The sequence below is a fragment of the Erpetoichthys calabaricus genome, chromosome 16 (genome assembly GCF_900747795.2).
Source record: "Erpetoichthys calabaricus chromosome 16, fErpCal1.3, whole genome shotgun sequence".
Lineage (NCBI taxonomy): Eukaryota > Metazoa > Chordata > Cladistia > Polypteriformes > Polypteridae > Erpetoichthys > Erpetoichthys calabaricus.
This window is the reverse complement of record NC_041409.2, coordinates 46724257-46740137: the sequence shown is the minus strand read 5'-3', so window position 1 is coordinate 46740137 and position 15881 is coordinate 46724257. Positions and strand designations below refer to the sequence as shown.

Sequence of the window (15881 nt, the reverse complement as noted above, 5' to 3'; positions counted from 1 at the left end):
CCAATGTGTACAGAAACGTGCTGACAGTACTCCATCATTATACACAGAAGTGAGATATGGTGTCCCGCAGGGCTCAGTAGTGGGACCTTTACTGTTTTCACTTTACATACTTCCACTGGGATCTATCATTAGAAAACATAATGTTAATTTTCACTCGCATGCAGATGACACCCAGTTATACCTTTCTTTTAGACCAAATGAAGTTTCTCCGATATTGTTTTTAATTAGTTGAGTTAGTGAAATAAAGGAGTGGATGGATGAGACCTACTTGTCTTTAAACACCGATAAAACAGAGATGTTAATTATTGGAGGGAATAACGCTGATCACAACAATATTTTGTCATCATTTAACTCAGTTGGAATCACCATTAATTTTACTGAATCAGTCCACAATCTAGGAGTTATCTTTGACTCTAGCATGTCATTTACAGCGCATGTTTCAAAGCTGTCCAAATCATGTTTCTTCCATCTTAAAAATGTTGGGAAATGAAGGTGTTTTCTAAATAAGTGGGAATCTGAGAAATTAATTCATGCATTTATTTCTAGTAGTATTGACTACTGCAATGCAGTGTTCACTGGATGTTCAAATTGTTCTTTATACAGCATCCAGTTAATCCAAAATGCTTCTGCAAGAATTACTACAAGAACAAGAAATCCTTTCACTGGCTCCCAGTTAAGTTTAGGGCAGATTTCAAAATCCCTCTTTTAACATAAAAAGCCTTAAATGGCCATGGTCCAGCTTACATGTCTGACCTTATCATGACTTACAAACCAGAGCGCACATTAAGATCTCAAGATGCCGGTCTGCTTATGATTCCAAGAATTAATAAAATAACAGTGGGAGGTCAAGCTTCTAGTTACAGGGCCCATAAACTGTGGAATGGTCTGCCTGCTACTATAAGAGATGCCCCTTCGGTCTCAGCTTTCACATCCTGGCCTTGATTAAGTAGGTTAGGAAAACTGATGGATTATTGGATGAATGGATTCATGGGATAGATGTGATTGAACTGTGACCATAATATCACACATTGCACAGTGTTTTGGCCTATTCAAAAACTAAAATGGTTACATTTAATATTAGCGTGGCAAATTTTGAGCAGATGTAGCAAAACCTAAATATGATAAATTGAAAGTTTTAATTGCAGAGACTTTGAAGGAGATACAGGGCAGGTTTAAATGTGTTTAATGTATAATGCAAGACATGTTTAACTCAAAATTTAGAAGCAGTAAGAAATGAAAGAGAAATGCATACTGGATAGATAAGGGGCTGAAGAATTTACACATGAAAATACAGTTGTATAACTTTAGTGCTAACTGTAGGGCATACAAGAGCAATTGTTAAAAATCATGTTAAGAAGTCTAAAAGACAGCTGGAGGGAAATACTCCAGAAAAGGCAAATAGATGACCCATAGAGATTTTTTCAATATTTTAGTAATAAAAGAACAGTCAAGGAGGAGTGCATCAGGAAAACTAAAGGGGAATTAAAATATACAGAAAATGAAATACCAGGTACACTAAAGTTGCATTTTTCTGAAGTCTTCACTTGTGAGGAAGTAGATAACCTCCAGTGGTAAAAGGGACTACTAAGGAAGTCCTGAGTGATTTGGAAATTGTAGAAGGAGAAGTGCTAATGGTAAAGTTAAAGGGTAAAAGTGAGCTACAAAATACAGTGAAGTAGCAAATGCTTTGAACCTGCATTTTCTTGAGGTTTAAAAGTGTGAAGAACTTTGATAACCACACCACAGTAACATGTAATACTAAGAAGATACTTATGGTTTTGGAAATTTTAGTGGGAGAAGTGCTGCTTCAATTATAGAGGCTGCAATCAAAAAAATATGGTGGGCCTGAAGGGCAAGAGGCAGAAAGTTTAAACAACTGCTGTGCACAAAATAAGACATGATGCACAGAATTTAAATAAGTGACATACACAAAATAATAGGTGACACACAGAGAAGGGTACTGCTGCAGCCCATAATAAAATGGGTGTGTCGTGTGGGCGTGGTCATCTGTCAGTCATTTCAGAATTCAGCCAAACAGATATTAGATCTTTGTTTGTCAATCACTTCATCATCCAATCATATATTACATCTTTGGTTTCAATCACCTTTTAATCAAGAAAAGCATCAACAAGGGTACTTATCATTCATTTTCTACTTTAGCCAATTGCCCCAGCAATGTTTGAAAAAAAGAGTGGGAGTCATGGAGCTGCGAAAATAAAGTAAATATAAGCACGTCACTCTATTTAGCAATAGTTTAAACGTCTGTGTGGTTTATTGTCAGCTACACCTGCGACGGCAGTCTATGAGTGCCAATATTTTACAGTGTAGAACTCTATTGAGTGGATATTTACGATTATAGCACATAATGATCACAAAAAGTTTAGATATGAGATGTTTATTATTGCTCGATGCTTACTGTTACTAAGCAACATCTGAAGAGAATTAGAATTTCAATTAACATATGAATACAGATTTGTAGAGACGTAAGTGTAAACTATACTTAATTAAGTCCGTAATATTAATATTGTTGTTGTTTATTTGAAAGTCCAAATAAAATAATAGTCTACATTCAACAAGGCACACTGAAGACAGGCTGTAAACCTATTACATTTTAGTCAGTCAGTCAAGGCGCAAGGCAGGAACAAATCCCCAGTCAGGGTGCCAGCCCATAGCAGGGCACACACACACACACACCAAGCATACACTAGGGACAATTTCAGACTGCCAATGCACCTAACCTGCATGTTTTTGGACTGTAGGAAACTACCGGAAACCGGAGCACCCAGAGGAAACCCATGCAGACACTGGGAGAACATTCAAACTCCATGCAGGGAGGACAGGGAAGTGAACCCAGGTCTCCTTACTGCAAGGCAGCAGCAGTACCACTGCACCACCATGCTGCCCTGTTACATTTTAAATTCTGAATAAATTACCAAAGTAAAAAATCTTTGCTCTAGGATACACAAGTCTGAAAAAAATATTTAATTAAATTATTTTATTACCATCATTACTATTCATGTACTATTTATGTAATATTCCTAATATTGCACCCCCTTCTGCCTGTAGACTGCTTTTGTTCCTTGTTTGCTATGGGGTGTGTCAAATATTTCACAGGGATGCATGTCAATTCTCAGTAGAGCAACAGTTTTTTTTAGATGTGGTATGCACAGCTAATCAGCAGCTCTACTCAGGGTATGCTAAACTGAAGTAGTGAGTCTTCAGCCTGGATTTAAAAGCTCACAGATCACCAGTACTAGATAATGTTCATCCTCAAATGCTTAAGAATATTAGTGAGTATAAATATATAAACTCTATGACACATATTTTTAGGAAGTCACTACACACTTTGGAAATTTTGAAGAACTAGAAAATGGCAAATATTATTCCTTTACATAAAAAAGGGTAACTGAGCAAATCAATATGTATATGCCAGTCATGCATCACAGGTAAAATGAAGAAAGGAATTATTAAGGAAAAGATTGAGCAACACATGGCAAGAACAGGAGTTATAATGAATAGTCATCATGGGTTCAAACAAGGAAGACAATGTTTTACTAACATACTGGAATTCTAGGAGGAAGCATCAAAACAATGCAATCAAAGTGGTACATATATTATTTATCTTAACTTTCAGAAAGCATTTAATCAGGTATGGCATGAAAGGTTGGGAATCAAACTAAAAGGGGTGTGAGTTTAGTGTACAGAAGGGTGCAGAACTCCCTAAAACACAGGAAGCAGAAGGCTATTTTGTGTAATGGCCAAGGGAAGAAGGGTCAAAAAAGCCAAGAGTAGTTTGGGTTGCCCACACAGCCCTCCCTGTTTAGTAACATTTCTCAAACAAAAATAATGCATGATGGCTGGAAAATTATAACAAACAATTACCACGTAACCAAGTGGTCTCTATTTGTTGTTCTGCCAGTAAATTACTCTCTTGTTAGGAGCTCCTTTCACAAGATCATCTCCATGGTCAGAGACACCGTTTTCCAGGCAGTTGTCCTTTAGAAGCTCCTGGACTGGAAGGAGTGGTGTCAATTACCTTCACTGGGTGTTTTCTCCAGGCTGTGGAAGAAGAACTTGACAAAGCAGTTAGTGGCAGTGCCACACCTCTCAACCCAGGGTTGTACTCTATACATGGGAAGAGGTTGAATGGTGATCCTCAGATGCGTATGCGTGACAGGTGAGAGAAACCTTTTCAGAGCTGGGTGATGTTAAAAGTGGTGTCCCATAAGGTTATGTACTAGAGGTGCTACTGTTTTAATATATATAAACATTTTAGATAGGAAAATAAATAAAAAGTTGGTTAAGTTTACAGACATTACCAAGCTAGGTGGACTGGCAAATAATCTAGAATCTATTAAATTATTACAGAAGGACTTGGACAGCATAGAGGCTTGGGCAGATTTGTGGCAGATGAAATTTAATGTAACTAAATGTAAAGTATTACATGTAGGAAGTAAAAGTGTTAGATTTGAATATACAATAGGAGGTCTGAAAATTGAATTAGTGCAGTGGATCAAGACTGTTACTTAAAAATGAGTTCAGCAAGAACATGGGGGCACAGTTGGACACTTGCTAAGGGTCAATTTCACGCAAACATTAGGAAGTGTTTCTTCACACAGAGAGCCACGGACACATGAAATAAGCTACCAGGTAGTGTGGTAGACAGTAGGACTTTAGAGACCTTCAAAACTAGGCTTGATGTTATTTTGGAAGAATAAAGTGGACAGGACTGTGAGCTTCTTTTGGGTTGAATGACCTGTTCTTTTCTAAATTTTTCCAATTTACTAATGTTCTAATGTTAATAAAAATTTAAAAGGAAGTAAAGGTATTTAGTGTCAGCAGAAGTTACAATTTCAATGAAATGTAGTGTATAAAGGGATCCATTATCAGTAGTGAAGAGGAGGTCACAGTGAAATGCTTCATGTATACATTGTGAATGATGTCCTTCTGACAACTACTCATAGATCTCTTTCTCTCTCTCTCTCTGCAATAAATTATCTTGATCCCAATATCCCTTCCCACTTCTGTTTTAGGGTTAAATTTTGGACAGAGAAGTAAACTTTTTCATTGGTGTTTAAAAAGGTTGGATCTTTCAGAACTGAAACAAGTTACACAATAATTGTGTGGATCATGAGAGGAGTACTAATGGTCATGTTGGGAATGGACAATGTAATTTTAATAGGGCAATCCTATAAAAACTGAGCAATATTGAGTTTTAATCTTAACTGCACTGGCATGTGCAGAATTTTTCATTCTCTTTTTGGCCCTGGGTAACCTCTTATCAAATGGACACCCTCCTCACATACTATATGTCAATGGGAACAAAATAAAACCTTTTAATAAATAAATTAATAAATAAATATTATTAATATTATAAGCACACTTTTTAAAAGTTTTGCCCTGTTGAATGCAATGAAAAATATTATTTGCTGCACACAAAGTGACTTATGAAATATAAGTAACAGAAGAATTGTTTTGAAACGATGCGGTTGTGTAACTTAACGGAAAAAGGAAATGATTGCATGTGACAAGCATATGGCGTTCTCTTCCTTAATGAAAGAGAATTGACAGCTGTAAAACTATAACTCCTGACAAAAACTGTGATAGTATAAGACAAATCAGCAAAGTGCGATTCTTTATCCTTATTTTGTTCCTCTAGTGTCATCATTGAAGTTGAAGGCTCAAATCAGAAAAGATTTTTCTTACTTTTGTCAAAAAAGTGTGTAGAAACTCTTTCTGTTGTTCCTGTTTGAAGATAAACTGCATACAATGATCAAAGTGAAACAGAAACACTCTGTGTGGTTGAAAATATACATTTTTTCTTTCCTTGGTAAGTTAATATTAACAGATATTTTATAAATAAATTAACATAGCCATAGGATATCATTTTTTACCATTAACAATAACAGAGTTTGAATATTTTTTTTGCAAATTTTAACAATATATTTTATGTGGGAAGTGGCAAATTGATGAAATGTATCATTTTACTGTGTTGCACTGTATACTTTAAGAGCCTGATAAATCATGTTTGGAGATTCAATGTAATGTGCCCCTCATTACATTTATATAGTTGTACTAGAAGGGCAGACGTAATTAAAAGTGAGACAAGTTATTTATAATTGAGCTACATTTAAATGTTACTGTATCTTAACTTTTGGACTGAAGTGATCTAGCTCTTTTATGAAAGGTTTTACCAAAATAAAGGACCTAATTAGTTTTAACAGTTGCCTTGTGTTCTGTTTCAAACATGGCGAATGTAAGAAATGTGCTGCAGAGTCTTACATCTGTCTTCCTGCTATACTTAAAAAAAAATTGACCAGTGATAGTGGTTGGAGGTACTCCTGCTTTGCTGTAGCAATACTTCATCATTAGGCCTTCATGTCATGTTGATGTGCCAAAATGAACTGAAGGCACATCGGAACAAAATGTACTTTATAGCAAAAGTAAAGAAGCACACGGATTGCACACATACTTTCTTGTGACTTCCTGCCTTCTTCATTTTGTAAATTTTCACACATTTTGTACCAATGCCCAAGGGGTCGAAAGACATGTGGCAGGGCGGCACATTTAGCTTTATTTAAGCTGTACATTAAAGTAAGTGATTGTTTTAGGAAGATAATTTACATGGCAGGTAGATTAAGGATAATTTCAATTAGTAAAGGGAGAATAAAGGTGTGTGGGTTGTATGGGGTTTGAAGTAAGAAATGTAGAAATTTTTCAGATTAAAGCATTCATGTGATATATTGGACAGTAATATTATTAAATATAATTAAAGAAAAAAACTAAAATAACAGCTATACTAAAGAAACTAGGGAAAGCAAGGAAAACGTCCAGCATGGGGAGCCAGCGCTTATGACACTCACAATAGCATCAAGCCCAAGGCAGGAATCAGTGCTAGACATGGCTCCAGTCTGTCACTGAGATAAGAAAATATAATCAGATACATGTCCTGCAATGGACTGGCACACTGTGCAGGGCTGTCAATATTAAACTGACAATTGCATTTTTCAGTTATTTTTTCAGATTTAAATATTGTCCAAGTCTTTTTAAAATTCTCAGTATTTGCTGTTTCTTTAGTTTGGTATTATCTGTAGTTTTTACAAGTTTACTTACTCTATGACAACTAATATCATTATTATAAATTTGGAGAAGTAAAGGCTCAAAGACAAACACATGATAATCTTGTGTTATCTGTACTCTGTCCATGCCTACTGCTAAGCATGAAATTCAGTAAATGGGATGTAGCTGGAGAATTAATCTCCAGAGTGTGATGTTGCCTGTCCTAAAGTGTGTAACTCCGCAGACACTGGCTGAAACCAGAAACTCTGAGCAGAAACCTGACACTTCATATGTATTTTTAGAGCCTTTTTAAAGGTCACCAAATCAAGTTTTCCATGGAGATGTTACCGCTAAAACTTGAAAGCCGTTAATGTGCGCATTACCTAGCTAATCTGCAGATTAACTGATTTGCTCCGTTAACGTGCGGAATCAAGAGTCTTCCGCATTTTACCTAGGTAATGTGCACATTAACGGCTTCCGTATCGTTAAAGTTCAAAAGTTTGTTTCTCTCATTTCCTTTCCCTACTCCTTCCCCCTCTCCCTTCACTTTTAGTTTGGTTTCGCCAGCGTCTTGTCGTCGCCGGTTGTTTTTATTTCTCATAATTTGTGTCGGCTGCCAGTGCGTAGCATAGCTAATTCTGTTTTCAAATTTGTTTCTGCCTGTTAGCACGTGAATTTGTGTCATTATTTTTTTTAAAGCAGATAAATTTAACTCCTAGTATGCAAGCAAGCACCGAATTGGTGAGTAAAATGAAGAAAAGTTTCTTCGCAAACCTCTTTGGTGAAGATTCAAAATACAATAGTGTTTTAATGACAAAACGAAAGCATGATTCCATAATTGAAGATGTAAAGCGAATAAAAGTTTCCAAGAAGAAAGAATCATCTCGAGATTATTGAATAATTCAAAGGTATGATGTGTTGACTGTACAAGGCTGTGAAAAACTCATTGAGCCATTGTCAGATGCACGAGAAAGTGTGAAAAAGTTTGTCCATGCCGAAGAATTGTTTGACATATTGTATTCTACTCATTTGTCAATTTGCCACGGTGGAAGAGACAGAAGGATCAAGCAATTAAATACACTTTATAAAAACATAACCCAAGCCCAAATAAAAATGTTTTTGGATTTATGCGAACCTTGTCAACAAAAACCAAAAAGTGTGAAAAAAGGGATTGTTGTAAAGCCGGTTATTTCATCGCATTTCAATAGCAGATGCCAGGTGAATCTCATCGATTACCAATCTCAACCAGATCTAAAGTTTAAGTTTCTTCTCGTATACAAAGACCATTTAACAAAATTTGTTGTATTGAAGCCACTCACATCAAAACGGGCAGGTGAAGTAGCCTATAACTTGCTTGATATTTTTCTCCTTTTTGGCGCTCCAAGTATTTTGCATTCTGATAACAGACACGAATCTATATATATAAAATCCCTGTGTGCGTCCAGGTGTCCGTGTGTGGGTGTCTTCTGGTGAAGTGCGCATGCGCGGGGCACAGTGCGATGCGCGATATTACTGTCAGAGAAAGTTAGAGGCTTTTTATGGAAATACAAACCAGTATTACTGCGAGAGGAAATTAAAGGTACACAATACAGTGACGCATATTACAGCCACATACAAGCCAGTATTACTGTCAGAGGAGATTAAAGGCAAATTACCGACGCGCACGCCTGTATTACCGCCAGAGAAAATTAAAGGTATATTACAGACGTACAAGCCAGCGGACGTACAAGCCAGCGGACGTACAAGACGGTATCCTTCAATAAGGGCGCGCACAAAAAGGCGAGCCTCAAAAGGGCGACCTCAATTGGGCGCAGCGAATAAAGGCGCGCGTAAATAAAGATCTGCACCTTTGTTGCTCTTCACATATTCCAGAGCCATTTGAACTAAATTATCTACAAACGCCTTTATTCGCCGCGCTCAATTGAGGTCGCCCTTTTGAAGCTCACCTTTTTGGGCGCGCCCTTATTGAATAGAGCTGTACAAGACAGCATTACTGTCACAGAAAATTAAAGACACACAATACACGGCGACAGCCCACGAAGAACGGTCAGCTCAGCAAGTAAACATCAACAAAAGAAAGGCTGAAAGAAAGAAAAATACGACAAACAAAAAGAATGAGGTCAAAGTCCCTTGCCATTTAATATAGACTGCTCCTACTAATGTTTATGCACTACTGTTCTAGCGCCTGTTACTGTAACGGGCTAAATGACTAGTTTTGTAGTAAAATCTTAGAATGTGTAACACAGTTGTGGCCAGAAATCAAAATGGTTAATGGCAAACCTAGACACAGCCAAAGTCAAGGAAGTGTAGAACGAGCGAATCAAGACATTGAAAAACATGCTCACTATGGCTGATAACCAAACTAACAAGTGGAGTGAGGGAGTACGATTTGTACAATTCATGAAGAATCATGGCTATCATTCTGCAATTAAAAGAAGTCCGTACGAAGCCATGTTCGGTTGTCCCGCAAAAGTGAGATTGTCTTCTTCTATTATACCACAAAGTGTATTACATTCGATAAATACTGAAGAAGACCTTGAAAAATTAGAAGATTCACAAGAGACTGTGATTATGGGATCACAGTCAAATCTTACTCAAGAGGACATTCCGTTATCCCCTGCTTCTACAGAATCATCTATAGAAATACAAGAATTTATCGATAGTATATTGATTGAGGATGCAGTTATGAAGAATATTCAGTTACCCTGCACCTCCAAGGAATCACCTCTGCATGTTGAAGAAGTCATCACTGAGTTACCCTCAACTTCAGCAGAATCGCCATCACAGTTTCGTACAGATCCTGTAAAGAGGACTATACAAGACATGGTCTGTATTGTTTGCTCAAAAGCATCATCAGGTGCTCACAAGTGTAAATCGTGTGATATGTTTGTTCACGTAATTTGTGGTGAAATAGATCCTAAAGAGGAAGGGTATGGTAAGAATGTATTGTGCAACATCTGTAAAAAGAATATGGATCAGAAAATACAGCGTGATGAAGCCAAGAAAGGTTTAGAAAAGCAAGCAAAGAAAATGTTAGCAGTTTCTAATGCAAAGCACCCAAATGTCGATGAAGGTGTCACTGTGAGAATTAAAGTACCTGAAGTAGACAGAGCAAAAACTGATGCCCGCTCAATTTTAGCTGTGGTTCTTAGTAAAACAGAGGATGGCTTTTATAAACTTGGTACTAAAACGGGTATTTTAAAACAATTGTATGCAAAATCTGAATTCAGTGTTTGCAAAGAGAGACTTTTAACGAAAGAAGATGTCCCTGCTGTAGAAATATCTTTACATCAAACAGCAATAAAACAATCCCTTGGTACTGGGCAGGGTTTCAGAAAATGTGACTGCAAATCTAAATGTACCACAAATAGGTGTGTTTGTCGCAAAAACCAATTGCTATGTAATTCAAAGTGTCACCAATCTTTAGATTGCACTAATAAGTAAGCATAATTTTATCATATGTTTTGCAAATTCATTTCCTTACTTGTAATAATATTTTAAACCGTCTGATTCTTTGTATTGTAGTTTTTTAATTGATTGATGATTGATTCTATCAACTAATTTGTTGATTGTTTGATTGTATTAACTTGATTCTTTAGATATCGAAAAATAAATAAATAACATTATGTTAATTTAAGCATACAGAAACGTTGCTGTTCTTCCAGCAAAGATCTTATTTTCACTTTAACGAGTGCCTAGTAGGTAATGTGCAGATTATCTAGGTAATTTGAGAAATGAAACAATTTTCGGCACTTTAACGGATCACCCTAGTTAATCTGCACATTACCTAGATAATCTGTAGAATAACTTCTAACTTCTAATAATTTCTGCACTTTAGTGGTAACAGATACATCAAACTTCTCCCAAAAAGATTAACTTCATCCACCACCACAGTTTCCATGTTTTTGGCTATCTTGTTCCTTTTGTAAATTCTGACAACAAACTTGTTAACACAAAAGAAAGCCTTTTTGTTGTAATTTTTGTGGCTGTCAGATTTCCTGGAAGCACCTGACATTCAGAAGGGTGGTTGTCTCCTCTAGTAGTTTGTAAAACCGAGGATGGACATGACATGAGAGAGAAATTAAATGGGTATTTTGGCTTAAATGGCACAAATGTTTTCAAAAGTGTATTGTGCAAATTGGATATTAAGTAAATGAAATAGTCAATAAAATAATTAAGATGTTCAAACTCAGTTTAGAGAATAAAGTGGGGGAAATCCAGGAAAACAGAAAAACACAAATCATTAAAATGTCTCATTTAAATCAAACTAAACAAACCCACACCAGAACAGTCACATCCACCGTCAAACTTTAGCTAAGCTGACACCTGAAGAGGTGACCCATAATGTGCATCGCTAGGACTAAATCCACTCAGCCTTCACTGCTCTAGTTGACATTACCTCTGCTCCAACTGCAGCGCACCCAAAAGTTTTCCCAGCAACATCTTCATCCCTGTTCCATGGCTACAGAGTTACTCGCTGCCTCAACCTACCACGCTGTACTGTTAAGAGGTACTCCCAGTGGCCATTTGTCCCACCTCATGACTTCCTCGATGTATTCCCAGCAGATTCATGCTGCCTCACTTCCACTCGCTGTTCTTTTCTCAGTAATTGAAAGTACATTAGACTCCCCCTATTTCCTTTACCATACATCACCGTACTACAATCAGACCTGTTGTTATTTCCTCTCATCTTTCTCAGTAGAATTGCCTACACTTTAACCACCTTGACCGACCTCAACTGAAAGTTCTGCTGCACTTAAAAAGCATTGCATCCCTCATTACCCCTACCAGTCACATTGTCATAGCGGTTCTTTTTTTGACAGGCATGAACCATTTCAGAAACTTACAGCAGACTCTGAACAACAGCAGACAACTGAAGCTTTAAACAAAGCTTTGACTTTCCAAACTTCCTTCAAAATCCAAGAGAAACTCTTCTTAAAAGTTTTGTCTCACCAGATTCTACTAAAATACCCACACTACCTGTTTGTTTCCTTCTGATGTCCTACGCACTGTTTATTAATGTTAAAGCTTGCATGATGCATGCTGAAGACAGTGCTATATAAAATTTAGATTCTTTGATTAAACATTAGCAGCAGTCCAAAAGGGCAAAACACAGGGCAAATGATAGAAAGCTCTTATAACTGAGGATATGCAATAAATAACTGGAGAAGTTATGCTTAAGCAGCATTGTGTAGTGATGAAGTCACAACTAGAATCCCTGTGTGATTTATTAGTCTCCAGTTTGTCATGTTTTATAACATGTTGAATCCAATCTGAATACAAGCGGCTGAAATGAGTTTCCTCCGCAGGGTGTCTGGGCTTTCCCTTAAAGATAGGGTGAGAAGCTCAGTCATCCGGGAGGGGCTCAGAGTAGAGCCGCTGCTCCTCCGCATCGAGAGGAGTCAGATGAGGTGGCTCAGGCATCTGATCAGGATGCCTCCCTGGTGAGGTGTTCCGGGCACGTCTAACCGGGAGGAGGCCCCGGGGAAGACCCAGGACACGTTGGAGGGACTATGTCTCTCGACTGGCCTGGGAACGCCTTGGGATTCTCCCGGAAGAGCTAGAAGAAGTGGCCGGGGAGAGGGAAGTCTGGGCCTCTCTGCTCAAGCTGCTGCCCCCGCGACCCGACCTTGGATAAGCGGAAGAGGATGGATGGATGGATGGATGAATCCAATCTGGCACTTTTTATAAACTCTTTTTTTTTAATCCAATTTCTGCACATGTACAACAATGTTGACTATGTTCATAACTTTTATTATCACAGTTTATGAACTGTTGAAGATATGAAATGTTGTCTATTACATGACACGTGTCACATGACTTCTTACTATTTAAAATGGCAACGTGCTATTACTGATTAATCCATTTTATGGTTAAAACAAAACATTTTGATAGCAGAGATGGCTTGGAGCCTTCATTGTTCAAGTGTGTGAGCAAACTTTACAATTCACGAAGAAGTATAATGAGCATCATTTTCTGAGACTGTTTTTGTACCTAATTTGGGCCTGAGTAGTTTGAAGCCTCCCAGTTGCCTAGTGTCAAGATTACCAGTGTAAGACCTATAGTGGAGCAGACCAATATTCTGGTCTGCTTTTGAGGGTCTTTTTGAAGGCCTCGTCTATTTTGCTGTTTTGTGGTGGCAGAATAACAAAGCCTATTGGAATTCAAGAGAACTGATTTCCTAAGGATGTCTCTCCTTTAAATTTTTTAAATACAAATGTAAGGGTTTCACCCGTCAGTATTTCATAGTAGACACTTTGCTTTCACAATATAAAGATTTTGAATGTGTATTTAGTGAAGAAAAATGTAATTACCACCCACTGAGAATATGATTGTGCTCTTGACCTTTTGCCAGGAGCACCACTTGCTTTGTCAAGACCTAACTAAAAGGCTATGGAACACCACATAAAAAAAAATCTACACCATAATTTTTTTCAGATATTCTCATAGTCATAATGGTATTGCCTATTTTTTTTTATAAAAGAAGGATGGCATTTTTGTTATGCATTGGGATACACAGGGCTTAAAGTGGAACCAAATTGCTAGTGGTGCTCTGTTTAGTTAACATCTTGCTCCTTTACTCCTTACGTTAGTGCCTTTACACAACATATTGATAAGGTGCCACATATTAGTGAGCAGCAGTATGGTTTCATGCCAAGAAAGAGCACCACAGATGTGATGTTTGCTCTGAGGATGTTGATGGAGAAGTATAGACAAGGCCAGAAGGAAATGCATTGCTTCTTTGTGAACCTGGAGAAAGCATATGACAGCGTGCCTCGAGAGGAGCTGTGGTATTGTATGAAGATGTCAGGAGTGGCAGAGAAGTACGTAAGAGTTGTACAGGATATGTACGAGGGAAGTGTGACCATGGTGAGGTCTCCTGTAGGAGTGACGGATGCATTCAAGGTGAAGGTGGGATTACATCAGGGATTGGCTCTGAGCACTTTCTTATTTGCAAACTAAATGATATAAAGTGTTCAGGGTATAGTAGGTAGATGGATTCAGAGTTGGCTAAAACACAAGAAGCAGAGGTTATGGTGTGAGGAATCATAACAGAATTGGCTGATATTAAGAATGGTGTTCCACAGGGGTCAGTGCTAGGGCCACTGCTATTTTTAATATACATAAATGGTTTGGATAGGAATATAAGTAATAATCAGGTTAAGTTTTCAGATAATACCAAGCTAGGGGGATTGGCAGATAACCGTGGGGCGGAGTGGTGGCTCTGAGGCTAAGGATCTGCGCTGGTATCCTGAAGGTTGCCGGTTCGAATCCCTGTCACTGCCGAAAAGAGATCCTACTCAGCTGGGCCCTTGAGCAAGGCCCTTAACCTGTAATTGCTCCAGGGGCGCTGTACAATGGCTGACCCTGCGCTCTGACCCCAAGGGGTATGCGAAAAAACTAACAAACACTGTCAAACATTGTAAGTCGCTCTGGATAAGAGCGTCTGCTAAATGATGTACATGTAAATGTAAATGAATGCACTGAATCATTACAGAGCACTTTGACAGCATACAGGCTTGGGCAGATTTGTGGCAGATGAAATTTAATATAAGTAAATGTAAAGTATTACACTGTAACGGCTGACTCACTCTCCCTGAATGGCAGCTGCATTGCCTTTTTGTAACTGTTTGCTGCCACTTTAATGGTTATTGATTTCTGAATTTTGCATTGGGACTTTGTTTTTTTTACGATTGGCTTTTAGGCAACTCACTTGTGCCTCTTTGTTGCTCTTTTAAGCCTTTCTTTGTACAGTATTTAGAGTTTTTTTAATAAATCTTTCATACACATTCTTTGTTGCTCTGTGTTAAGCACAACCCAGAGGTTGAAGGTGACCCTCCTCTTTGTTGTTTTTAGAGACATTTAAATTTACCTTTGAGGATTTAATCCCTTTTGGGCATGCAAAGCTAGAGGCTGGCCAATTGAGCTGGTTTTAAGCCATTGAGATGAGGCCTTTTCCAGTCTGGCAAAGGAGGCCTGGCCTGACCTGGCCAGTGAATCCTTTTATGAAATATTTCAAGGCCTCTCACCATTTTGACCCATGACAGAAATTCCATTTTTAACAATTTTGAACCCCTTGCATGGATTACAAGGTGGTATCCTGGAAACTATCTTCAAAATACATTGGACATATACTGTACTTGTACCACCCTTAAGAGTATTGGTTTTGTGACTTACAAATGAGCTCTACTTCTCATTTCAAAATTCAACCCCTTCTTATAAAACTTGATTAAAGATAGTTCACTCTAGCCTTTACATGAAAATATTTACCTCTCTTCTGTAAATGAGGAGAGGTTTTTCAAATAAAAAAAGAAAACTCTGAACTCATGTTGTCACCGCTCTAGAGTGCTTTATCTTGTTTATTGTTCTAAGCACTGGTTCTTGGTTTCATTTACTATCATTGATTCTCCTTAATTATCGGGCCAGTTTCACCTTCAACATGTTGGAAAACATGAAGGCACTGTCATGATTCAGGGATTTTAGTACATGCCGATTACAGATGTTTTGACTTTCATGCTATCATGTTTATTTATTTATTTTTGAGTGGTAATGCTATTTTGTGATGCCATATTGATGACAGATTCCATGTACGTGACAACAATGTGACCACAGCAACAACAATGTATTCATTGCATATCCCAAACCCACACAAGGAATGCCTCAACAGGCCCTGTTTCTTGACAGCCCCTTAGCCTTGACTCCCTAAGGAGACAAAAAAAAAAAAATCTCAGAAAACCTTGTAGTAAAAAAAAAAATTGGAAAAAATCTTGGGAAGGACAATTTGGAGAGAGACCACCTTCCAGTTAGGTTGGGTGTGCAAT

At 37.8% G+C, this 15881-nt stretch overlaps 1 protein-coding gene across 1 annotated transcript in view; it reads left to right on the top strand.

Annotated features, from left to right (window-relative positions):
* Window positions 1–5524: 5524 nt before the first annotated feature.
* The window catches only part of si:dkey-19a16.12 (uncharacterized), a 76498-nt gene continuing 66141 nt past the window's right edge, over window positions 5525–15881 (top strand). Inside the window, exon 1 of the mRNA XM_028821721.2 lies at window positions 5525–5830. Coding sequence (XP_028677554.1) covers window positions 5770–5830 — 61 coding nt within the window. The 5' untranslated portion in view covers window positions 5525–5769. The remainder of the gene's footprint in view (window positions 5831–15881) is intronic.